A 26,386-nucleotide genomic window follows, 5' to 3' on the forward strand; every position below is an offset into this window, starting at 1 on the left:
CTACTGCTCAAAACTCATGATCTTCATACATTGTGCAAGAAAGTCAAATATTTGCTTCAACAACCATAATGTAACCATTAACTCTTGCTTCAGATTCTGGCACTCTCTGACTGCATTTAAAGGTCACATTGGTAAAGAAAAATGCAGTTACCCACAGCTATTCAGAACAAATATACCATCAATAAAAAAATTGCAACAGAAAAGTACTTCCATAACTTATACATGAAGTCTCTAATAAGCACTAATCTTCTCTCAATATGCAAGGAATGGTCCTGCTTGCACTCAAATCTGACAGCTGCAAAATGCCACCCATGAGAACATCTCAATGCAGGACCAGCTGGCTTGTGCAAAACCTGAGCAACTATTGAATAAGAGTGACCCAAGACATTTATAAACACATTTCTTTGAAATTAGGAACTGGTCCTTGTGATCACTGCTGAATTTGGGGAGGGCTGATGTACAAACCAGTTGAGAGGAATGGGAAAGAAAGGAACAGTGCTCTGATCTTTAACTAGTGCTAATTTTAGACTCATCTCTGACAAACTTCACTGAAGGGGTTTGAGGGGCAGAGTATAAAATGAATGCTTTTTTCCTGCCTGTTAATGGATATGCAGTATGAACAAACTACAAGCAGACATCCCCCTACTGCAAGCATGGGATACGTTTTTCCCTTTTGTCCCAGCAGCTGTGCAGGAAAAGTTCCAGAGAATAATTCAGCTTCAGAAGGGAAACAAGCAGCATGATGCCTTTTGTCCTCCAGGAAGTTTGTCTATGGATCTTTCAGATGTGACTCTTCTTTGTAAAAGCTACAGCAGTTAGGCAAATAGACCTACTGACCTGGTAATGAGCCTTGGACATATTGAATTTTCCACTGGAGATCTAGATCTACAATTTTTTCCTGAATTAGCACTTGTACTTTGTTAAAAGAAATGTTTTTTTCCCCAGAAAAAAATGACATCCAAGAGTGAACACAGATATGCTTCAGAATAAATGAGTCTGGCACGGACATCAGTGCCCTTGCACATTTCCTAAAATGCTTTCAGCCTGACAGTCAATTCTCATTTTCAAGAGATTTGTCATTATTAAATGAATGCTCCCCTCCCTTAGAGCTAGGTGTATTACTTTACAGTAGTACTACATTTCTCCTGGATGGTAACCTCTGCACTACAGTCAATCAAAGCATTTTGCTTGAAATAGCAGCAGTATTTGATAAATGCAAGAAAAATTATTGTTTGCAGCAACTGATCCATTGGATACTCACCACAGCAATGACAGGAATGAGCACACCCAGGTTCCCTGCACTACTGGAGGCCTGAGAAGAAAAAGGAAATGCTCAAAACATCTACAAAAGCATTTCTAAAGAATTTGCTAAAAGACATATTTCAAGCATCAAACACTGCAATCACAACTCTGTATCTTGCAAAGAGATGTGCACCAGGTGGTCAGGAGATGTCTCTCCATAGGACTGAACACATCCTGGAATCTTTTAACAAAGCTTTTCAGGTTTTTCTCATGCACTACTGAAGGGATTTTTCCCCTCTTAGCACACAGTCTACAGATATTCAATAACTGCTAGGAAAATGATCTAATTAAATGGGTGGCCACAAACAAGTATCAAATGTTTACCAGAAGTTTCATTTTACTATCAAAATGAAGCCAAAAATAACAAGCCTGTAAAAAGACAGAATCTCCAAGAATTTATTTAAGCAGGAGGAGCAGCCTTTTCCATTGAAATATAAGAAGCATAAGGAAAACACCTATTTCCTTTGGCTTTTTAGGACTTTTTAAACTGCAGCTATACATGTGTGTTTGCTCTTGGCAAGTAGAGTATTACAGAATTGAAAACATTCACTGAGCATAGCACATCATTTCTCACCTTTTCTGATCAGGCAAACAGTGGTGGCACAGACACCACACTGAGACATCTCTCTGAAGTCCCATGTCCCTCCACACTAGATTTGGGAAAGGGGGAATGCCCCAGTTCCCTCCTTACAAGAGGGAGTGCTGGCCCCACAGGGATGAGGCAAGGAAGATGTGCTAACAGGGCACAGCTTTGCATGAAGTGGAATAAACCAAGAGGAAACAATTTAAAAAAGCAAAAACAAAGAAGGAAAGAAGAGAGCAATAGAGAAACAAAGCCAAATAGTCTTCAGATGAAACATTAATGGTACAACCCAACTAAAACAAATTTCAGTTATCTTTCCTGGAGAGTCAAGATAATACAAACAAAAGATTGGTCTTAAAATATTTTTGAAGGGAAGAAAATAATAGCACAGAAGATACTGTAAGGGGTAGGGACAACTGGGAAAAGTCACCATGGTTTTTTGTTAACTTCAGGACAATCCACTGCACCTAACTCACTGCCTCAGGACACTCAGAGTCAGAGCAGAGACACAAACTAACTGCAATAGCCAGAACCCAGCAGAACTACACAGTTTCTGTAGAAAATTCATTTTTCCAGTAGCCCTTTTTGTTTAAAAAATGAAAATATCAGCATATCAGCCTCTTTATGATAATACATGGCACTGAGGGTGAAAAAGATGGACTGATTTCCACTCTTGGGCATACTCAGAGAACATCCATGTCAACTATCAGCAATAGCAAAAGAAAAATAAGGTATTTTTTCTTCTCCTCACAGAAATCACTTTTGAATAGTTGAAAATAGAACAAAAAAGTCACTGAACATTTTAATGGTTATCAAGCAAATTTTAGTGTGTTGAGCAGAGACATAGGCAAAGTAATGAAGAAAAACTTGCTTTTGTTTGGGGACCACAGCATGTGCAGTCCTTACCCTCTTTATCTCTTCTTGAAATGAAGTCTTCAGAAAAGCTTTCATAACTTGTACTCTGCGTTGAGTGGAATGTTCTAGTGAGAACAGCTCTCAGGATCTTCACACTAAAGAAACACTGCCTCCTAGCTCAATCCATCTGCATTCTGTCATTTCTTCATGTGCAGAGTTGCACAGCTTTCAGTCAGTGCAGCAGTTTGTCTCTCTCACTGATTCCAGAGCATCCCTTTGCAGCTCTGACACTGTGGGCAGTCTCAGCTGAACTGCAGCTATTCCCTGTTTTATCTGGGACACTTCACAGTCAGTCAGGCACCCCAGACCTGCACTCACACCCCACCACCAGAATGCACTCTCAGGCTTAGCACAGCAAGGGTGTGTTCAGCAGTGCCACCCACACAAAGCACAGCTGCACACAATTAAAAACCAATGCATTTCTGACCTTCAGTGCTGGTCCTTTTTCACTTGCTCTCTCACTAGCTCTCTTTCCTTCGAGCCCCAGCTGAACAAAGAGCTCCAGCAAGTTCATCAGCAGCTCATCCACAAGGTGCTCCACCTGGATGTTGGCAGCGATGTTGGCCAGGGCGTTAATGACTGCTAAGGAGCAGTGCCTGGGGAGAAAGAACAGCTATGAACAAGCAATCCCTCAGGTTTTATATTGGCAGTGTTTTCTTCATAATACTGACAGTAACTGTTGTAATATGGCTACTGACATATTCCCACCCAGTTTTTTTCCTTGCTTTTTTTATGAGCAGCACATCACTTTACTAACAATTGAAATGCAATTGGTATTTAAGTGAAAAACTATTTTTAAGTTGTGCCTTTGGAGGATGTTCCATTTATGATGCTGTCATGGCCACAAGGAAAGGACTTTTAAGTACTTTCCTGTAGCAGACAAAAAGCAGCCAAAGACAGTGTTTCTGTTTTGGGAAAGCTCTTGAGCAGAAGAATCACAACTCAGATCGGTTGCTGAAGCTGAGACTGCATTGCTAAAACACACTGACAGGAACAGTCCTCTCAGTTGCTCCCATTCTGCACTGAAAGGTATCCAGCCCACCCCAAATACCAACAGAGTCAGTGACAATCTTTACTTCTAGTGGGGACAACAATGCATAACTTACATACAAAGAATTAAATTGTTAATGGTTTGCATTTAATCCCTAACAAGTACTAGCATCACATTAAAAACAAAACAAACAACACTCTCAGCTTTTCTGGGCTAAGAGATGTAGTAATTAATTACTGTAATTTAGTAATTAATTACTGTAATTACAGATAACATAAGTCATCAATGCCAATTATCTTTCACAAACACTGACTCCTTACAGAGGTAAAAATTACCAATGCTACCTGTAGTGAAAAGCATTTTCAGGAATCTCTGCATTTTGAAGGGCTATTATTTCTAAATTAACATATTTCTTTTTAACATCAAAGAACAGTATAATTCCAACCTTGTAATAAAACTTGATAATGGGAAAAAGTGAAAAACCCCAAAGCAGCCCAAAGGGTATTTGATATAGTTTTCACACATTAAGGAACACAGCTAAGTGTTACCTGTATCCATGGTCCTTATAGTCTTTTGTGGCAGAGTAAACAACTGAGCTTGCTTTAACACTGATTTGCTGAAATAGATTCCACACCTCACCATAAATGTATTGCTGCAAAACAAAACAAACAAAAAAACCCAAACAAATCCCTAAGTAAAGCTTACTGAATACTCTCTAAAGATCAGCCCTGTAAAATACTCCAAGTATTACCAAGCTCTTCAAATAGATGTGCAGCCACAGCCTGAGCAATGGTTTCAGCTTCCATGAAGCAAACAGCATAAGTGCTTTTGTGAATGCATTTAATGGATCATATTTTACCAAATTTATGATGTTTTTTAATTCTGCCTTCCTGATGGAAACCATTTTTTCAGGCTTCTGAGTTCTGGCAATTAATTTCTTGCTCAGATGCGCAAATAACATTTGGGAAAAGTCAGTTAATCTTTATATGACTAAAGAAGACAATCTTCCATTCTTTTAAATGTATGAACCTACAAGACTTTGAAAGTTAATTACCAATACCAAAAGAAAATACTCTCCACTTATTTGTGATAGGCCAAGTTTAAAAACTTAGTAACTTTTGAAAACATTGAGTTTGGTAGGCTTTATAGTATTTTTTTTTTTAAAAAGACTCTATTTTCTGCGGGGATTCATCTTCTTTACAGGGACAGCACTTTACACATTATCACAGCTTTTGTTGTCTAATATCACATAGTCTGTACAAGTGTCTGTCCACCTGTAGTGCAGAAAAAAGAAGCCTTAAAAGCCTACTGCAAATGCACCTCTAAAATATATTTCCATTTAACTAAAGGAAGGAATCATGAACTGGCATTCTCTTGGCCCTTTCTTTCCTTACATTTCCAGTGATGACCAAACAGCCAAGTTGATCAATGATGAGTACATCAAGATGAGAAGGTGGCTGGCAAAACTTCTGCTGTAAGATCTGCAGGATGGGTTCCATCATTTTGGGGGTGTCCCTCAGTGCCACTGCAATGTGCCCTAGAGCACGAATTGTGTGGTCAGGAATCAAATGAGCTTCCCTGTTAAGGAAAACAAAGAAAAATCCCAACTTGATAAATGGAACTGTTCAACAAGTTATCAAGACCTCAGTTACATTTCAGGTAAGTAACGGTTCCTATACTAAATTTAAACATCACCAGCAGCTTTTATACTGCCACTCTATACATCTCCAACATTAGAGGATATACTTGCACAAGATGATTTTCAAAATAAAAAATAACCTCTCCCAAACTCATTCTTGAGGAAGTCCACACTAACACATGAACAAGCTGTTCTAAAAACAACATTATAAAAAGCGAAAATGATGGACAAAATACTAAGACAGTCAGACCAGCTACTACAGAACCTCCCCCATGAGACTTCTTGGTTAGCGAGGCTCTTAAAAGCAGAGCAAAATACCAGAATGACAAGATGTGTCTAGCAAAAAGAAGACAGCTGAAGCCTGAAGAGAAAGCATCACTCAGCTGAGGGATCAAAATTGGCTAACATTCACCAAAGACTTGCTTATCCAATCAGCTAAAACTGAATCCATACATCTCAGTATGAAAATGGGCTCAGCTCTGCAAAGACTTGGCATGGGAAGATCTTGACCCTATGCACAAGCCCATTCATCTCAGAGACATTTAGTTCTAAAATAATGCTGCCAGTACTTGTATCTTAGAATAAGTCTCAGATTCACTGAGTGAAGGAAAAATTGGTTTTGTGATTGACTGACCACTTACTTATCATTCTCCTGAGAGATGTACAGACGGTTGGACAGACTGGCAAGAAAGGCCTCAACAATCACTGAATCTATGGTCAGGCCAGCTTTCAAGCACCTGCAGTAACAATGGACAGGAAAAACACAATGCATGAATAAATCCTATCACTTTCAACTACTGTGAACTCATGCTATCTGTATATTAGGGAAGCAGGTTTATACTGAAGAATAAGAATTGATTGCCAAGGAACACTGTAGATACATTTTGAAAAATGAGCTGAGTTTCTACTTCTGCTTTCTCCAAAAACAATAATGATGGGAATATACAATAAGGAAAATTCAGAATCCACTGGTTTGAAACTTTAATTCCTTGTCTCTAGTCACCAACTATGTCTTCCCTCCAGCTCTCTGCAGCTGTCTAAAAGGGAAGAATAATCACTGCCCACACGGGTGTGTGACAATCCTTCTGTTACATGAGGCTCAGTCAATGCAACAACCCAAGCTAAAAACAAAAAAACCCAACCTATTAAATATCTGCAAAAACACCTACCTACTGAAAATGGTGACTAGCAGACATGGGAAGCAGAACAGTAAGACTGAATAATTTTCCAGTTAGGACATAAACAGAACCAAGAGATGCCTGAAGGAAAACAAAGTCCCAACCAAACAAGGCACGAAGACTTCATGGCAGCACAGAGCAGAACCTTCTAAATGGACACTGTGCCTTTCTGCCAGGGAACCACCACATGTCCAGCATGGTGCCAGGGAAGCAGCACATGTCCAGCATGGCACCAGCCCCCTCTTACCTGCAGATGTTGTCTATGGCAATGTCACGCAGCTGCTCATACATGGATGGCTGACCCTTCTTGCAAGACATTACATTTAGAGTGGACTCTGAATGCTCATTGGTGACACTGATCTTAATGTCATTCCCACCTACTGAGAACACAGGAGTACAGAAATCAACACCACTTGATGAGCTAGACAAGCCATTATTGCATTTGACTGTTCCTAAATTATTATTCCTAAATTTAGCCACTTACTAATTTACTGTTTTGCTCTAGCATTACAATACTGCTTTTGCATCAGCAAGTGATTTGAATTGAACATTTTTCTTCAGGAAATCATCACTCAATATTAAAGTCTAAAAACAACAACAAAAACCTGCCAAATGCCAAGACAGTCACGTGGCTGGAGCAGAGGATGGGTATGGGGAGTGTGAGGAACGTGACCTCGTTCACTCTGCAGAAGAAGCAGCTTTGGACAGAGCCAGTGGCTGCCTCCCAAGTTGCAAAATAGGCTACAGGGCAGACAAGCAGCCTTTGTAGGAGAACTGGACACAACAGCCTCAACTCCAAACAAGGGAGGTTCCAACTGGGTATGTGATTCTTTTCCCTCATTATGAGGATAATTATGCACTCAAGACACAAGTGCTCAGTGTCAGCAGAAGAGACACAGCAGTCCTGCTGCTCACCCTTAGATACACTTCTACCAGAATTTCATTGGTTTTCCTCCTCCTCATCTCCAAAAAAAATTACACAATTCCATCTCCATTTCCACCTCCAGCTGCATCACCACAAAATACCAAAAAGTATGAAAAAGCCACAAAAGTTGGAAAACAATGATTCTGGAACATAGGTTTTTTCCCTTTACCTGAATGATACTGGCTGTGATATTTGTAAAGTTTCACAAGCACTGGGGAAGGTATCACAAGAAAGTCTCTCAGTGATGGATTGACAGAATGAACCACAACAGGGAACCTCTCACACAAACGACCTAGACCCTAAAAGGGGAAAGAGAAAAACAAAAACTAAGACAAAACCAACAAAACATAGCTTTAGAATAAAACAGCACTGTTTTTATTTCAGCTGCAAGCTTGCAACTTCAGCTCAATACAAACAAACAGAAAACAAAACAAATCCTACACAGTTTTGAGAGGTTCATTTTTTAGCAGAAGATTTAGATACTTTAAGCTCTAACTGTTTTGGGTTATTCCAGAGTGTGTCATATACCACTCAAGCCTTGCTGCTCTCTTCCTGGGCATTTTCACAGGAGTTCCATGAAATGAACTGCATTCTCCAAAAATAAAGGTACTGTACAAGTGCCAACATTTAGAGGAACCTGATAACTTACAACTTATGTGGTGAGAAACACCACATTTGTAAGACTGGATAAGTGCCCAATAAGAAGACAAAAATGAGAATAACCAAGGCTTAATCTAAAACCTCAGTGTTCTGCCAGTCCCAGTATTTTAATTATTTATGTAATGGACTAAGACGCTAAATAGTTCAAAAATTAAATCCTGGCTAAAAACCCCTCATGAATATTCTTCTTCAAGAAGTAGCTGAGCTAAGAAAATTCTAAAAGCAGCTCCTAGTCCTCACAGCAGATCTCTGAAAACCAAATATAGAACACAGTGATGGAAAGTAATAAAAACAGCAGATCAAGTGTTCCAGCAACCTGTAAAAATCCCCCAATTCTCATTCACTGACACAGTGACTAACTGGAGTAATTAATGACAAATACTGTAAAGACAGACCTGCAAACAGCAAATCAGCAATGGCAAGTGAGCAATTATGACTTTGCTTGAGGTTTTTGACTGCAGCTTCTCTGATAACTTGATGCACAGGTTTTCTGCACCTTAAATAAAAAAATCCAACAGAAATTTTTTTTTTATTTGTTATTAGGCCACACACAACCCAAGCCTTACTGGAATTTCTAAAATAATGGAGATGATTTATAAGCTTCAATCTTGTACTGTAAGATTTAGTGCTGCTTCTGCAAAAACAGTTTTAGAAACTTAGCACCTGCACCAAACAGCTCTGTCAAATACTGTGACTGAAAAATGACAGCATTTAAAGCTGATTTTGAGCATACTTCATACTGAACAGAAATCAAATATTGCCATGTCCAAAGAGAAAAAATCCTCCACATATTCAGCAGATATAAGATTTAGACAAGAAAGAAAATAGAGGAAAAGTAAGAAAGAGTCTCCCAGTCCTGCTAGCAATGAAGAAAAAACATTTTCTTTAAAAGAACCACTGAGAAATACTCATAACTGGATAAGAGGAATAAATAAAACAGAAACTAGAAAACAAATAGCTGCATGCAATCAAGCATTTATAGCATCCCCTGGAGATAAGTAATAGAAGTTTCTGCCTCATTTCTATAAAGAGATGTCTAACTACGCAGCCAACTAATCTGACAACCTTTCGATGGAAGTTTTACCCTTGTATTTCACTGAAATTTAATATTTCTCTGAGCACCATCTACTCCATAAGTATTTCTACAACTTAGAACACAACAAACAGACACTGCAGAGACCAAGGAGCATTTTTTTACTTTGCTCATCCTTCACAGCCCACACCATGAGATCCACACAGGCAGCGTTGGCCTGGCAGCGCAGTTTTAACGGGCTCAGCTCGTTGTGCAGTCGATCCACATCGTGGAGGATTTTCTGGAGTTCTGACTGGCTGCTGTTGAATTGCTCCAGCACAAAATCATGGATTTCCTTCACAAATGAGGTGGGAAGGTCTAAAAAAAGAAAAGGAAACAATATATACTGGAAGGATGAAAGTCAGTGTTATCAGAATAACAGCATATATAACAGTCATTGCTACATTACAAATTATATTATTTAATCCAGTTTATGTCCTGTCTAAAAGATAAATATCATAACAAAGTCCACCACTGAACAGACAATTTAAATGCCACCTATTAATCCTTTTAATGGTGGCCAAAATATTTTTTCTACTTCCATAGTACCTTTTTAAAATGGAAACATTTCAATATTTATTACCCTAAGCAGAGTTCCCCGGAAATGCAAACCCAATGCTCAAGCACTCAACACAAAGCAGACGATGCTTGGGATCCTAAATATAATGAAGGATAAATAAAAATAAATAAATACTATACCTTTCATATAGTATAGTGTGTCTCTCAGCATTTTAAACTGAGCAAGGTAAAGAGGGTCACTGAAGGTTTTGTAATAGAGCTCTGAACTACAACAGGTCTGAAAGACAAAAGAAGCAATTTCCCAGATTCAAAAGGAAGCCTTTCCATTATACAAATAAGTAAATCTCACTCCACCTCCACAAAGTAAACAAGCATATAAAACAAGCATATAAAAGAAATAACCTCACAGCTTTTCCCCTCTCTACTTTTAATAAAAGTACAGCCATTCAATGCATTTAACAAAATTCAGGTGCTGTTTGATTTAAAGAGTGTGTCTGTTTCTGTAACAATGGGGCTAAAAACAAAAAAGAAAAGGGAGGACTCAAAGCTCTCACTTTACTGAGATGGCAAAAAGAAAGAGAGGCTGAAGTTGTCTCCACTCAGGCCTACATTTTGAACAGGGCAGTGCTTGGTGGGAGGCTGAGAGCAAAGCAGAGTCATTTCTGCACACATTTCAGCACACACCCCTCTCACCACAGCCTTATGCTCTGAGGAAATGAGGCAAACTCCATAAAATGTGTGGAGGCTGTGACAGAACTGCACCCAGGGGAGGAGAGAAGAAGAAACAATCCTTGTTCTGAAATGAGGGCTCACAGGCCTAAAGAACCAAATCTGCCACCTCTGAGAGTCCATGAGCTGCAGCACTGACAAACTCATAGAAATGGCACCTAACAGAGCAGCAGTGATTTCCAAGCCACAAACTGAAAATAAAAATTGCATTTCATAGATGTGAAAAAGACAGTGTCACTGCAATATGCAAGACCTTTGTCTACAGTAAACCAGCTTTGGGCAGCCAGTGCTGTAATTTATTAGGATAACAGAGCCAATGTAGGAAAATAACTACTTCCTCCTATGTTAGTGAAAAATATCACCACTCTTCACCCTTTTTAGAGAGTCCAAGGCTAGATTTAAACCACTGAAAGAACTGTTCAGAAAGGAAATTAGTACCATTTTGCAAAGAGAAGGCATACCTTACATAGGTGAAATATTAATTTTGCAAGTAATAAGGCAAAAAATGAAGTATTAAAGTCATTAAAGGAAGAAGGTAGAACCATACCTCTGCAACTTCAGCTAGAACTGCATCTAAGGTCTTCAGAAGAGAATCCTCAACTATCTGCTTTACCTAGGGAGGGAAAAAACCAAATTAAAACAGGATGTTTCCTGTTAGTGACTCTAGATAGAAGCAGAATATAATTTAATAAAATTTTGCTTATGCACAGAAAACAAGTCACTTCACTATGAAGCCTCTGATGAAATTAAGGCTGCAACAAGAATGTTTGAGCCTCTCTGCTGTTCCAGAATAGCTGATACCACAAGCAGACAGGGCCTGCAGCTTCTGTCACTTGTGTGAATTCCCAGCAAACCCTTCAGGAAGTCTCACAGCAAAAGCCAATCTTCTATTTCAGCCACTAGCAGTATGCAGGTTACACCAGAACCAGTGGTCTGCAAGACTAAGCAGGAATAAATTGACATAAACTTATTTAAGTTTACAAATTCTGCATGGTTATTATGAGAGTTTTCCAGAATGCTATTCAAGCATGACACTAAATGTCATAAAAATAAAATTACACAAAGCTTGAGAGACAAAGGCTGTTGTTTTACTTGCAATTCTAAAAGCTTAAACTGCATCTATTTCTAGCAAATATCTAGAGCACAGTGTCACTGCAATCTTCACAAGGAGCCACCACCTACCATGTCCAACAGCTGTCGGAGCATTTCCAGTGGGATGCTAAACTCTTTATTGTTAATACCATTGAAGAGAGGAGAAACTGAAAAGCTGGAGCTGACTCTGGAGAAGTAATAATCAGGATCCAGTGCACTCCCATCAGGAAGATATGAACCTGATCAGAAAAAAAAATAATGGAAATACAAGTTTTAAGAGAGAAAGGATATTAACTGTCTTTAATGGAAACATTTCTAACACAGTCTTTACCTTGCCAGAGGTGCATTTCAGCTCATCTACTGGTAAATTAAGACAGAAAACTATGAAACAATTGTCATTAGATGTTTACTATCACAACAGAGAATTCATTACAGTAACTTGTGTCCATGTCAGTGATACTTCTGACAAACCTTTCCACACTATTGATGTGCATCTACCTGAAAACATTTGTAAATGCCCCTTAAATCAGAAGCACAGAGATGCAAAGAACAGGTTAAATCAAAACTATCTTGCAAGGTTTTCCCTTGTATGAGATGAAATGAACACATGGCACAGTGTTCATCCTAGATTAGGCACCAGTTCACCACAGCAATTTGAAAGCAAAGAGAATCAAATTATTTTTCAGATTCAAGTACTCTATTAAGCAAACAACTTGCTCAGCAAACTGCTCTTGGCTCTGTTTCCTCTTGAGAAATTACATCTCATGCCTTTCTGAAGTGCTCAGCTGGCTGTGCTAGAGCAATGCTCTTGTGATTAACAGGCTTTTAAGCAAGACTATTTAGTGACAACAAAAAAAGAGGTCCTCAGTTCTTTTTTTTAAGCTGTTAGCCTTGGCCAGAATAAAACCAAGGTCACTACTCATCTTCTTCAGAAGGCAAGACTATCATAAACTATATCAACAGAAGTAATACAAGAACTGACTGCAGCTGAAATATTTGGTAGATGTTAGTACTGAGAATAAAATCCTGAATAATAATCCTGGAATAATCATAACTCTACCAGAGACAACTAAAATAATCCAAAAGATTTTACAAAGTTGTCCACCTAAAGATTTAAGATTATTTCTGTTCTACTACAATAGTAACTCTCTAACCCACAACCTTTGGGTTTTATTTTTTTTAATTCAAACCATGCAGACCACAACATTAAAGAATACATTGCTTCAACACAGTAGACATAAGATAAACAGGTCTGCTCCTACTTGGCAATTTAAGAATTACTCTGTATGATTGAGGAAGAGATGTCTCTAGAAATAGTAATATGAAGAAAAAAGAAAAGCAATGTGGAAGAAATTCATTTAAGCCAGGGCTTGAGAGAGGAGAATGGCCCAGAAACACAGAAAGCCCAAATTGTTAAAAATGTGAAAGGGTCAGACAAAACCAGCGACACAAAACAGCTCAGGTGCAGAGCTAGTCCTCCTCATGGTTCATGAAGGAGAGTTTATTTTTAAGCCCTCCTTTGACTTAGAACTCACAGATGGAGTACTACCACAGCTCAGGAGTTTAGAGTTTGCATGTTAATTCATGAAACTTTCTCAGGTTTTGGCCTTTTATGATACAGTAACCAATGCACATCAGTGAACACTCCAGTGTCTTCTTTACTATTTCTGGCTTCAGAAAACGACTGAGTCTTCCACAATGGCCCACATCACACTCACTCCAAATGGAGAAGTGGGTTTGGATTTATACAGTGTGCCACAAGCCTCAAAATTCCAGATCCTAGATCAACAATGTAGTTGTCTACTGCAGCACAATATTAACTCTTGTTCCTCAAAGTTACTCAGCCTAATCTCCTGAAATCTTTCTGGCCTAGTTGAATTAAGCTCTTCAGTACTAGGCACTGCCTAGCAGGAAGGGAATCAAGAAACAAGTGAAAAACAACTGAGCCTGGAAATTACTGCTGGTAATAATTACTTCCTACTGTCTTTAAACCATAATTTTTTAAAAAGTCCTACCCAGCACATGCCACTGAATTCCTGTAAGAATTCTAAAAGGCAGAGGAAGGGGTCAAAAGGTTTTTTGTTTTAAATTTTCTATAAATAGCAACAAAAACCCCAAATCACAGACTGTTCCTTAAGGTAATCTACCTTCACAGTAATGAATTCCAGCAGGTCCTCCAGGAGAGCTGGGAGCGGGAAGCCCACGTTCAGGACTAACCTGAAACATTGCATAAAAGCTGTATTTTAGGAAATATTTATAAAACATTAAAAAACCTGTCAGGGAATAGATTGTACATTTTAAAATGAAACACAGCTTCAAGCAAAACTAACAGGAACTACATATTGCTGGGTCTAACAGCTCAATTCCAGCCAAATAAGGGAAGGTAAAAAATGCCAGTTCAGTGCTTTTGGCTAAAGGGAAGAGATCAGTGATGACTCCTCTACTGTATGAAACTATGCCAGTAACAAACTGTAGTTTCAAACCACAATCTGAATTCAGTCTTCCCCCAAGACAATGAGCATCTACAGTTCCTGGTGAAACCAGGAAGAGCTCCTGTACCCTCTTTGAAAGCTTCAGCCATTAAGTGCAGCTTCCCAATTTTACAGATATACATTACAATGCCTTTTAATGATAATAACACAAGGAATGGCATTTGCCAAATGCTCCATGTAAAGATTTACTAGTACAGTTTCTACTTCAACTGTCACTGCTTGTTCTGTAATTCTAGAAACTACAAAACTATTTTGAAACTTAGCTGTAGAATCACAATAAAGACATTTGTATCTGCTCAAACAATGTGTTAAGAGACTCTCTGGACATCCAGGCTTAAGTGTTAACTCCAGTGAGCCCAAGAAATCATCTCAGTGCTGACTCCAACACAGAGCAAGTCATACAAACCTGGGTGATGCTGCACACACTGCCGGCCTTTTTCTTCAGCGTTCCTTCCTGGCAAACAGTGAGCAGAGAACTGGGAAGAATTGATCTGAAATCATTAAAGGATCGACGGCGAATTCCTTCGAGCTCTTCTGGAACTCTCAGGGAATGTGGGGGAATTTTAGGAAAAAGCTTTGAAAGGAGAGCCTCCTCTGAATTGCTGTAGCGACCAAAGGCTCGAGAAATTCCTATCAGGCAGGGCACTGCATACTTGCATAAATATTCTGGGAAAGGAAAACACATATAACAGCAATTAACAGTAGAACTTCCTCTTCACGCTTTTGCTACCACTTCACTAAACTGTTTTACAACTACTGATTTGTACAAGCAGAGGAAAAACGATGAAAGCATCACAAATTACTACAATCCTGCTTCTGTATTTTCCAGTCAGCAACAAACAGAACAGAGAAGTGCTAAGGGAAGCTGAAAGACAAAACTCACTTTTCAGGATTGATTCTGATAACCAGCAAACACACACAGGAGAAGTTCAGAGGACAGGAGTTACAAATACAGTAACAATTTTATCACTACCTTTATCGTGCATTTGTGGTGTCTGGCACATTCCCAACAGGAACTGCATTACTTGTAGGACTGTATCCACGACCTAAAGTCATCAAAACAGACATAAAAAAACATCTTTGGGTAAAGAGATATCATTATCTTACAACAGATCATTATAACAAATGAAACTTGTAAACATTAACATAAGCACCTCTGTGAAGATTTCTTAATGTTGTGTTACTAAAAGATTACCTTGCCCTCACTCGGGCCACAGAGTTTCTCCTGTAAAGTCTGCAGTGAGCTGCAAGTACTACACAATGGAACTGCAGCACTCCCAACCTCAGTATCAAAACTGGAATTTTAAAACTCTGGGCTCAGCAACTGACACCCAAAAGTAACTGCAGACCTATGAATATCCTCTAGGCACTTGACTATTAACACAAGCAAATTAAAGCATCAGTGCACACACTAAAGCAATCAGCCCCTTGCTGACAGGGAGCAGCTGTGCTCTTCTCCAGACATTTGCCAGGATTGCAGTGTTGGAGATCTGGGTAATACAACAGCACAAACTCAAACCCCACCTCCTCTCGGAAAGATGCATCCCTGTAAGCCACGTCAGATAACAAGGTCACTAAGCAGAAGCTGAAGTTTTCTGCCACTGGAAGCAAACCTGCAAAGTAATGGAGAGAAAATCAGCCACTTAAGCCTTGTTAGAGAGAACCAACATAGAAAGAGCAAACTATAATAAAGCAAGAAGACACAAGTGGCTCCCATGTCATAAAGTTCTGAGGCAGATTGTAGACAAAAATGGTATTACATACAAAATTTAGAAGCACTCCAACCACCATAATTTCAGCATAAATGTTAAAACAAAAATCAGAATTAAAAACCTTCCCAGGTTTTCAACTTATCAGAAATAAACCTTAATTATGTAATACTGTATGAAAGTATTCTTACATTAAGGGAGCAAAGAATGAAGTGGTTTAAACAGCAACTAAGCATCAAAGCTAAAAGCAGAGCAACAAATCTCATGTTCCACTCTCCTACTCTAGCTACTACACAATCTTCTCCAGTTTAGTAACAAAATAAATCGAACACAGAACTATTTGGAAACTGCAATTCATCAAAAGCAGCAAAGCAGGAAAACAGGGATCTATTCAACTTCCTTTGGCTTCTAAAGAAAATCCATATTAAAAGCTGTCAAGCCAGGAGCTAAGTAAGAACATAGCAGGACTTCTCCCCTCCCCTTGAGTCATGTCCTGAACAACCTTTGCTATGTCTATCTCCTGGCTGGCATTCCATGACAAAGATCAAACCTCCAAACATCACCTCTGCCTTTCCGTCCATTGCTCTCTTCTATCCACTGCACCTTGGGAAGGCCCTTCAGGAGTCGCAGCAGGTAAGGAACCACATGATCCTTGTGCTAAAGAAAAAATATTATATTTAAAAAGGGGAAAACAGCTGAACCACATAATGTCAAGATACTTTAGAGATATGGTAAAATTTCATTAGCACACACAGAACTTGCTTCTAATGATTACTCCACAGGCTTCTTGACTATTGCAAAACTGATTTCAAAACAAGCAAATGAAAGTAACTCAATTCAGTGTCTTAAATCCGAGCCTTTCACTCCAGGCAACAGTTCATTCTCTGTCAAAGCTGGAGAAGAAAGTTCCAGAACAGTACCTAACCCTAAACACTTTATTAACTGACAGTAAGCTCCCAAATTAAATTTAAGACAGCTAGGAATTCAGAGTGCCAGTGCCAATTCAGTACATGTGAGGCATCCCAGGGCCTTACGCAAGCCACTTAACACATCCATGTAACACTTCAGCTCCCTCACCTGCAAATCAAAGCACAGCACAGCTGCCTTATATAAAAAAACCCAACCAAATGCAAAAATAAAAAAGAACAAGGTCAATAATATCCATGCAAGCTGTACCACAGCACATGGGTACTAAACAGGAGGCAATTCAGGCCTGATGCAAACCTTAGCAATATGAAAGAATTTAAAGTGAGGTCTAAGAGCATTAGACCTGGGACTCTGTGAATGCCTCCCATCCTCTACACAGAACAATACCAGGCCCAGCAGTCAAAGGGAAGAGAAGCAGCTTGTGCTGGCCCTGCTGGCAGACACAGAAGGGATGCTTGTGTACAATGCAGCCTGTGTGCCCTGTCTGTCTGTCTGTTTATCCTGCCATGAAAGGGCCTATTGCAAACCTGGCCTTCAGGAGTGCATCCCTATCAGTCAGGAGCATGTGGGGAAGAACATGCCATGACACACCTGGTTTGAGTAAATCCTGCTGGATACTCTTTCATTTCTCTGCTTTAGCCCATGATGACCAGAAAACACAGCAGCAGTCTGGCTGTGGCAGTGCCATGGCTACTGCCTATCACACCTACCAGTATTGCCTTGCTCTCCTGACAGCATCCATCTCTTATCTCTTATCTTTTTATCTACTTTTATGAAGAGGAAATACCAACTTTTCATTAATTGAACAACTAAATTTGAATTAATCCAGGATCTTTGAAAGTAAATAGGTAGCCTAAGTGGGAAAAATACCTGAAGGTCAGATTCAACTAGGAAGATTCCTAAAGCAATAACAGCATCCCTGCGACGTTCATCCAACTGGAAAATCCCATGGAAATCCACTGGACACATACAGAGCAGCTTTTGTACCTGAAAAACAGCAGAGGGAAAGAACAGTGGAACAAGATTGGAAATCAAATTGAAGCTTGTTTGAAGTGCACAGCGGTATCTCCACCTTCCAGAATACATTTGGCAACATTACCCTCCTTCAGTCATCAATCTCACTGAGAACATCCAAGGGCCAGGAAAGAGTGAGGAAAGACAGAAACCAGAAAAATACAGAAAAATCTCAAAGAGATGTCAAGCATTTCTACTATAACGTGTGTCAATTTAAAGGTTTTCTTCAACACTTGAGCAAAGTACTGAGAATGATAAAGCCTTCATTCCACTACTTCACTTTCAGATGTGCAGGAAATGTGCAGCAGGCAATTTTATTCTATTTACTCAATTCTTGTAAACAAAAAATAAGTGGATGGAGCTTTAATTACAGCTGTAACAATGCCTCCTACATATACACCACTGAACAATTAACTGTTACCAACCTGTGTATGACTCCTGCTCAAATCCTTTCAACATAACAGATTAAGTATTCAGAATTAATATTTTCACACTATTCACCTATTACTTTACTCCATACTTAACAAACACACATTTAAGGAATACATCAAACCTTGCAAATACTTTGCTCTTCAACAGAATTGCTAACAAATGGGAATGCAACAAGCATGTTGTCTTTTTACAAATTTCCTTGATGTTAATATTCCTTAATGTTAATAAATGCTATCTAGAAAGGCCCTTCATAATAAATATGATTGACTCACCTATGTTTGAATGCCAAGTCACTTCCTATTTAGATAAGTCTCTGAATATCCCACCTCAAAACTTCTAAATCAAGAAACAATGTCCCTAGAGGATTAGAAAAAATTGACTGGATGCTCAGTGGAATTCAAGGTTCTGGTCCTTTAACCGCCAGACCTTCTAATTTCAAAACCTGTAGTACAACACAAATAATCCTCTTGCTCACTTTAAAATACAGTGGAGGAAATATGAACTTTGGAAGATGACTGCTGATGCATGTGTTCCACATCAGGTAACATTTACACTAACATGAGTGAGCCACTCTGGTTAGATATGAGCTGTTACTATAATTGAACTGCTGTATTGTCAAATTGGAAAAAAAAATAAAATCCCCGGATATTTGTGAACCAAGAGCAGGGCACAGAAAAATTATTCACCATTGGCTGCCACCCCAGTGGAACATTTCCAAAACAAGAAATAAGAAGGCTGCAACAGCTGGCCCAGAACAAGCACTACAGTTTTCATCAGCACAGAGCGGTGATTTTTTCAGCTATTTAGTCACGACTGCTGCCTGAAGCAATTCAGACAGGCTGCCACTTGGTGCTGTCACGACAGCAATTCGGATATGCTGTCACTTGGTGCTGTCACGACAGCAATTTGGACATGCTGTCACTTGGTGCTGTCACGACAGCAATTCGGACATGCTGTCACTTGGTGCCAGACCCAGCACAGCAGACTGTGCATCCCTGCCCGGGAGCGGGGAGCCCCTCGCGGGGAGGGCACTGCCCTCACACGGATGGATCCCCACAGTTCTCCCCTCAGCAGAGCTTCATCTCACCCACATTTCACCCGGCACTGATTGCGTCGTCTGGATTTAACCACATACGTGGAGGAAAGCCAGCTCTAATTAGGTTGAGACTAATTATTCCCACAAGACTATATTCTACAGATTTGGGGGACACGCAGCAAGACCCAGTTCCTTGCCCCGAGGGTGCGCCGCTGACCCGAATTTTTGGGTCAAGCTGGCCCACAGGAGCATCCCTGAGGCCCAGCAGCCCCGAAGGCAGGGACAGACGAAGCGGGGCTGACAGAATCCCCCAGAGCCCACAGACAGCCCCGCCCAGGCAGGGCACAGCCCCCGGAGCATCTCCCGGCCCGCGGGCACGCATACGGCCCCCAGCCCGCTCCCCACGCGTGACAGCCCCAAGGGGCGGCCGGACAGCCCTCACGGCACGAACAGTGCCCAGAAGGGGCCACGAACGGCACCGGCCGGGCTCCTCGGGACTCCTGTGCACACAGGGGCCACTCCTCCCGCGGCACGGCCCCCCCGCCACACGCGGCTCCCACGCGTGACAGCCCTGCAGCCGGCACACACGCAGCGCCCCACGCGTGACGGCGCTCCCCACAAACGCCCCTCACCTTCTCCAGAGGCGCTGGGTTCTGCACCGCCAGCGACCGCGCCAGCGACAGCACCGTGTTGAAGTAGAAGCCGCGCGCGGTGGCCGCGCTGCTCCCGCGCCCCGCAGGCCCCGCGGAGGGAGCCGCGGCGGTCCCGGCCGTGGCAGCCGCCGTCCCGGCCGCCGCCGCCGTGGCCGCCGTGGCCGCAGCCGCCGCTGCCGCCGCCACCGCGGCCGCCATGTTGTGCGGGAACGGCGCCGGCCAGCTCGTTCCGCCCCGTCCGCGAGATCAGCGGCTCCCGCGAGAGCACGGCGCACCAATCACGGCACAAAGATGGCAGCGCCCGGCGCGGCTTCACTTCCGCCCGGTGGCCCGCCCTCCCCTGCGCGCGCCCCCCCCGCGCAGCCATCTCTCCGCATATTTCCCCCCTCCCCGCCGCAGTGGTTCCGCCCAGCAGCCGCCTGCCCACCAGCGGCGCTGCGGCGCGCTCACCCCGCCCCGCGGGGGGGAAGGCGCTCGGTGGCTGCGCCCCGCGCTTCCGCCCGGCGTTCGGTGCCGTAGGCGGAAGCAGCGGCGCGGCCACGGCCAGAGGCGGGGGCTCGGGGGGTTCCGTGAGGGGCGAGCACTGCCCGCGGACACTCTCGCGATCGGCGGCGCCATGTCGGCGCTCCCGAGGAGCTACAACCCGTTCGCGGAGGACGAGGAGGAGGATGTGGCGCCGGCGGGCCCCGGCGGGGCGGGCGGCGCGGAGCGGCAGCGGTACCTGCAGCAGGAGGTGCTGCGCCGCACGGCCGCCACCGCCGACAGCACCACCCGCTCCCTGTCGCTGCTCTACGAGTCCGAGCGCATCGGCGTGGCCGCCTCCGAGGTGGGTCGGGCCGGGAGCAGCGCGCTGCCCTGCGCTCCCGCTCCGGGAGGGGAGTCTTGTTCTCCCTGCCCCCTCGACAGTTTCCTGAAATGCCTCTTTAGCGGGGTTTTCCAGCCAGCCTGTCCCTGTGTGTTCAGGGTTTTGAGGGAAAGATCCCGGTTACAGCCGGTGTGTCTGGGCAGTGCTGAGGCTGGGACTGGGCCGTGTTTTCAGCTGCTTTCAGCAGTTCTTACTGATTTTTAGCTGACTAAAAAGTTTTTAGCAGTTCCTTTGGTTAGATGAAGGGCCTTCCCTGTTAGTTGTTTGTGATGTGCTTCAGTTCACCCTGATTAATCATTTCCTTCATTCCTCAGGCCCTGTTTCAGCACTTTATGCTCGGGCTCAGCTCCTGTCCATTGTGTCACCTGCTATAATGGGGTGTTCCTGGGGTGATGTGGTTGACTGTGTTAACCCCAGAGCATCCCCGAGCTGCAGCCAGTCCTTATGCTCAGAGGGCTCTTGGTGGGACTTCTGTGAACTTTCAGACTCATGATTGGTTTGCCCAGGAAATCACAAGTGAGGAATCAAGAATTCAGGCTTGACACAGGGCCTGTGGTAAAACTTAAAGTCTATGTTTGTGCTTTATTGAGAGGGGGGAAAAAGAGAATATTCAACTAAAATTTCCCAGACTTTAGCAAGAATATGAACACAAGTTCTTTGTTTTGCACTGGTGGTGGCTGCAGGCAACTTTTCTGCCAGCATTAATCTTTGGATTACTTTGGAATAGTGCTTGTGCTGCTGAATTAGAAAATAATGTAGTTCTGTATAGGAAAATTCCTAAATCCTACTCTGCTCAAATTAACTAAAATATTCCGTAATTCTGAAGAAATTCTGTTTGTGTTTATTTCCTTTGGTTAGTCTATTTCTAAATTATCAGAAACATCTTAGTAAGGTGAAAATAGAATCCTTTCCCAGTTAAGGTGTCATTCATAACTAGAAACTTTCCTGCTTGCTTATTCCCCTGCCATAAACCTGTGCATTTTCACCACATCACCCACCTGGTGGTCAGCCACAGATGAAAATGGCAGCTTGACAAGAGGCTAGTAGAGAAAACTCCTGGACTGTTTGGGGTAGGTGCTAAGAACCCAGCATGTCACAGGGATGAGGATTTTACAGCTGCCTAATGCCGTGGCTGACAAGCAACTGTTGATTGAAATCCCTGGAGGAAGGGGAATGAGGGAAAAAGCTGTTTGCCCTCAGAAATAACCTGCACAGGTGAAGGAATGCTGTTATTTTTGTTCAGTGTTTGTTGCTTGGTGTCTCAGTTTATCCTGGCTCTATGATCTGTTTCTCTGTCAATGTCCAATGTCAAATCTGTTCCCCCTGTCACTGCCCCCAGGAGCTCGTCCGGCAGGGAGAGGCTCTGAAGCGCACGGAGCAGATGGTGGATAAAATGGACCAGGACTTGAAAACGAGTCAAAGGCACATCAACAGCATCAAGAGTGTCTGGGGGGGCTTGGTAAACTACTTCAAAGCCAAACCCCCAGAGAGCAAGCCAGAGCAGAATGGAGCCCCTGAATACTATGCTAACAGCAGGTAAGTGACATAAACTTTTTATTTGGGACTTGTCTCTCACAGCATCTCTGAAATGTCACCAGAAAATCAGAAAATAAAACATCTGGTGGTTCTTTCAAACTCCTGACAAATCTCCTGAAGATTTGTATCCCACCTTCATGTTTTGAGTTCTAGGGAATTGTTTCCATTTTTTCCTGAGGTGGTCTACCTGCCTTTTTTCTTTAATGCCAAGGTCAATAGTAATGCTTTCTTTTTTTTTTTTTTTTACGAGGTTAAAAGAAGCAATGATGTCTAGTAAAGAACAAGAGTCAAAATACCAGGAAAGCCATCCAAATTTAAGGAAGCTAGATAATTCAGGTTTGTTAACTTTATTTTACACTGAATGCCTGTCATCTATGTGGGGCAAATTTGCAGAGTGATAAAGGCAGAGACCCTTCAGCCTGCCCAGCTGCTGACTTACCTTGCTGCCAACATCTGGAGATTGTATCCCAGCCTTCATGCTTTGAATTGTAGGGAATTGTTTCCATTAAAATCTTTATCTCCAAAGTGAAGATGTTATACCTGCTAGAGACTAAAAGGACCCAGTGCTTGTATTTGCAGAGAATGCACAGGGTGTACAGACAGGGTTTCCCTAAGTTTGCCAGAATTTTGTACGCTCAGAGGTTCTCCTTTTAACCATTATTTGTCACAGTTTTCAGATATGTTGTCCTTGTTATTTCAGACATGGATTCTAACCCTTCATGCAGAAGCTATTTCTTGATTCTCAGAGGGTGGTGTGTGGAGTTTGGCCTCATTCCTCCTCCTCTCAAATTGTTAACTTCTGTGAGGGCTTTTCCCTACTAAATAACTGCTTGTTTATCGAGTGAGCCTGGGTTATTTCACACAGTAAGGGTGGGAAAGCAGGAGGATACCGATGATGATGTGTGAATAAGGGAACGAAGGCTTTGGGAGCTCGGGGTCCGTGCAGTGCCGAGCTCTGTCCAGCAGAGGGCAGAGCGGCTCCGGTCACGGTCCCAGCCCTTGGTCCCGCTCGGGTGGGCGCTGGGGCTCGGTTTGCTTTTCTCTCCCAACTCCCTGCCAGAGCTACAGGTGGCAGCCCGAAAGAGAGTAATTGTAGCTTAAGTGTTCATCTTGGCCTACAGACAATGGTCTCGCACTACTCCTGGTTATGTGATTTCCTGGCAGCTGTGTGCAAAATAATTTTTAACAGCCTTACTAAAACTTCAAAACCTCTTCTCACATGCTTTATTATATAATGTTCTGTACTCTGTACTTTTAACAGACAATGACTTCAACAAAGCAGAGTTAGTTTCTTCAGTGCAAAGTGATGCCTACCCAAAGAACCAACAACTGCGAGCTTACCACCAGAAAATTGATACCAACTTAGGTGAGTGAGGAAACTGAAGCTGTTTGATGTCCTACAGCTGGGAATTTTTGACTCCTAAGCCAGATAGAATTAATAAGTGATATGTTGCCAACACTTTTTTGTTTAGTTAACATGTAAAATTTGATGATAATTTAAAAAATCATTTGCTTGTACTTGCATTTCAAAACTATCTGCATGGTACATTGGTTTAGACTCAATTTAAAGCAATGCACAGCTTTTGAAGTACATGTTTTGTTAAACGTTGCCAAGAATTGAAAGGCACTAAATATTTGTGGATTTGCTGCAATTTTTTTATTACTTCTCAAAGCCATTCAGCTGAGTTTCTCTTCCTTTGTTCTGTAGCACGTAGACAAAGCGCCTGTTTGCTTACATGTCACTGTGTAGCTGACCTGGAAAGAAGAGGTTGGGAAAAAATCAGAAAGGAATAAATCAAAGAAAAATAGTTGGTCATAAGAGCTAGTAGAAGCCCATTTCTTATGTTCACAAGCTGTTGAAAACTTATTGACTTCAATTAGTATTTATACCAATCAATCATGCAATGAAATTTTCACCTTTTGGTCACTTAGAAAATCTAGAAATGGGAATTTTTCCATCTCTGATAAACAACTGCTTAAATTTTCAGTGCACTGGTATCATCTCTGCATGAAGTTTAAAGAAAAACAGTTGAGGTGTAGTGAGCATACTGTGTATGCTGAGCGGAGAATATATGTACCAAATTTTCTATGAGATACATTTTTTAAAAAAGGTAAAAACTACATTACAGGCTATGTCATGTGATAAAGATCCAGTCTGGTATTAAGCATTTGCTTAACACCAAATGTAAAGTGTAAAAGAAGAGGAAGTGGCCATTTCTGGTCGTAACAGTACAACTATGAACATGCCAGTGCTTCCTCTATTTCAGAGGAACACTCACACTTGAGGAATTGTATCTAACGTTTTCTAACCCAGGCTTTTGGAGAAGGAATGCTGATAGTGTCCATGTAGATAATCTGTGTTTCAACACTTTGATTCCTGATGGTCCCTCTCTCCCCTGACAGATGAGATGTCCTCTGGGCTGAGTCGCCTGAAGAGCCTTGCTCTCGGCCTGCAGACTGAGATAGAGGAGCAGGATGATATGTTGGATCGACTCACAAAGAAAGTAGAGACACTGGATGTCAACATTAAAAACACTGATAGGAAAGTCCGACAGCTTTAAAGGATTTTTAGAATTTCTTTTGTTCAGTGTTGGTTCATTCTGAATGCCTCATCTCAACCCAATCTCTTAAAAACCTTGGGCAGTATCTGTTTCTCCTTTTTTTTCTGCTCTGTTACTGGTTCTGTTGTCATTAAAATTACATAGCCTTAAGTCAGCACAATACTTTACATTTCCTCTTAGTCTACATGGGAAAAGTGCATGTGGAGAGGAATCCCCCAGCACTGGGTCAGGGAGCCCCCTCAGTTGTGTAACCACGTTGTGTGTGTGGAGGGATTCACACTCCACAGAGCTGTAGTGTCCTTGGCTGGGAGTGTGATGAGGAAAGGAACTGCACTTTTGCCTCTGTTTTGGGGAGGGGGCAGGGGAAACAGAATGTGCTGCTTTGTTCAGAAGAAATGTTGCTAATTCTGTTTACCTACAGATATGTTAAATTCAGAAAAAATGCTGATTTCCAGCTGCAAAAATATTTTTAAGTGACTGTTCTGCAGCATTTCTGAGGCTTAAGGAATGGACTGTTCTGTGGAAGTTGTAAAATATCAAGGGTGTCATGCAGCAATGGTAATATCCTGTGTGTGTTCCCTTTCCTAAGATGATTTTGCCCAAATGGTGCATCCACAAATTGTGGTTTTTATGTTTGGGTAACTAAATGCTTTTGCTTTTACAGTCTTGTCAGTAAAGATCTCTAAGGGTATCTTCTGGTCTGCAAGAAATGTTCATTGACAGTGACCCAAAATGTTTGGGTAACAAAATCAGGACTTAAATGTGTGTGCTCTCAAAGATTCTTTTGCAGAAATGGTCACCATCTGTTTTTAATTTTCTGCTGTTTCTCACCTATTCATTTAGGTGGTTATTTGAAAAATCAGCTTCCATTTCAGAAATGGAGAGTTGATCTGATAGCACAAGCAGATTGTAGAAGACTATTCTTTAGCATTTATTTCAGATGTGATTACAGCTGGAGCAGATGCTGGGCTTTGCTAATTAATGTGATTGTTAAGAAACTCCACTATTGGCTCAGCAGGTATGAATAATTCCTGCAAATGAAGAAAAACCCAAAACCAATTTTTGAGTCTTCCAGATAGAATTTGGGCTTTCACTTTGTTTTGTCCTTTTGTAAGGGTCACTTAGAACCAAATCACAATTCTGCTCCAGCCTGAAGACATGACAGCAAGAACTTGCTGTCTGCCTTGAAAACAAGCAAGGAACTCCTGTTTGGAGAGGCCAAGGGACCTGTGTCAGTATTGGAACATCACAGGTGACAGTGTGTGGCCAGTAAGAGATTCTTATTTCTTTTGAACTAGTGCCACATTGCCTTATGAATTAAAGAAAGATTTTGGTGTTCAGGGCTGTCAAGCTTGTCCCCCTCACAGATGTCACATTCACACCCCACTCATTCCTTTTTCAAGGGATGTGTTTCCTTGAGCTCACTTGCCACAAGGTGCATCCAGTTGTTAAGGAGATAAGAGAAACTGAGCCTTTCTTGTTTTACAGTGTCTCCAGAAAGTTCACTGGTAGAAAAATAAATCACTAAAAAAGCTACACTTATTGGACATAGTATT

The 26,386-nt window shown here is 41.8% G+C and overlaps 2 protein-coding genes across 2 annotated transcripts in view; one reads left to right on the forward strand and one right to left on the reverse strand.

The window, feature by feature from the left end:
* The window catches only part of PI4KA (phosphatidylinositol 4-kinase alpha), a 54,013-nt gene extending 33,947 nt beyond the window's left edge, over positions 1-20,066 (reverse strand). Inside the window, exons 1-19 of the mRNA XM_058037303.1 lie at positions 19,848-20,066; positions 17,604-17,720; positions 16,370-16,463; positions 15,622-15,710; positions 15,071-15,143; positions 14,504-14,763; positions 13,753-13,822; positions 11,696-11,844; positions 11,061-11,126; positions 9,965-10,061; positions 9,392-9,583; positions 8,589-8,689; positions 7,703-7,832; positions 6,856-6,985; positions 6,072-6,167; positions 5,186-5,369; positions 4,340-4,443; positions 3,228-3,396; positions 1,262-1,312 (exon numbers count right to left, since the gene is read on the reverse strand). Of these exons, the coding sequence (XP_057893286.1) occupies positions 1,262-1,312; positions 3,228-3,396; positions 4,340-4,443; positions 5,186-5,369; positions 6,072-6,167; positions 6,856-6,985; positions 7,703-7,832; positions 8,589-8,689; positions 9,392-9,583; positions 9,965-10,061; positions 11,061-11,126; positions 11,696-11,844; positions 13,753-13,822; positions 14,504-14,763; positions 15,071-15,143; positions 15,622-15,710; positions 16,370-16,463; positions 17,604-17,720; positions 19,848-20,066 (2,391 nt within the window). The remainder of the gene's footprint in view (positions 1-1,261; positions 1,313-3,227; positions 3,397-4,339; positions 4,444-5,185; positions 5,370-6,071; positions 6,168-6,855; positions 6,986-7,702; positions 7,833-8,588; positions 8,690-9,391; positions 9,584-9,964; positions 10,062-11,060; positions 11,127-11,695; positions 11,845-13,752; positions 13,823-14,503; positions 14,764-15,070; positions 15,144-15,621; positions 15,711-16,369; positions 16,464-17,603; positions 17,721-19,847) is intronic.
* A 285-nt stretch (positions 20,067-20,351) lies between these two features.
* Positions 20,352-25,831, forward strand: SNAP29 (synaptosome associated protein 29). Its single transcript, XM_058037203.1, has 5 exons — positions 20,352-20,694; positions 22,073-22,269; positions 22,520-22,605; positions 23,531-23,635; positions 24,673-25,831. The coding sequence occupies exons 1-5, from the start codon at positions 20,485-20,487 to the stop codon at positions 24,828-24,830; spliced, it is 756 nt and encodes a 251-aa protein (XP_057893186.1). The 5' UTR covers positions 20,352-20,484; the 3' UTR covers positions 24,831-25,831.
* The last annotated feature ends 555 nt before the right edge of the window (positions 25,832-26,386 follow it).

This window comes from Melospiza georgiana, chromosome 18, assembly GCF_028018845.1.
Source record: "Melospiza georgiana isolate bMelGeo1 chromosome 18, bMelGeo1.pri, whole genome shotgun sequence".
NCBI lineage: Eukaryota > Metazoa > Chordata > Aves > Passeriformes > Passerellidae > Melospiza > Melospiza georgiana.

Excerpts from the sequence above, each read along its gene's own strand:
- SNAP29 (XM_058037203.1), top strand. The coding sequence starts at position 20,485 with ATGTCGGCGCTCCCGAGGAGCTACAACCCGTTCGCGGAGGACGAGGAG. Across the intron at positions 22,606-23,530 it reads AAGGAAGCTAGATAATTCAG|ACAATGACTTCAACAAAGCA; the intron begins GTTTGTTAACTT and ends TACTTTTAACAG. Across the intron at positions 23,636-24,672 it reads GAAAATTGATACCAACTTAG|ATGAGATGTCCTCTGGGCTG; the intron begins GTGAGTGAGGAA and ends CTCCCCTGACAG.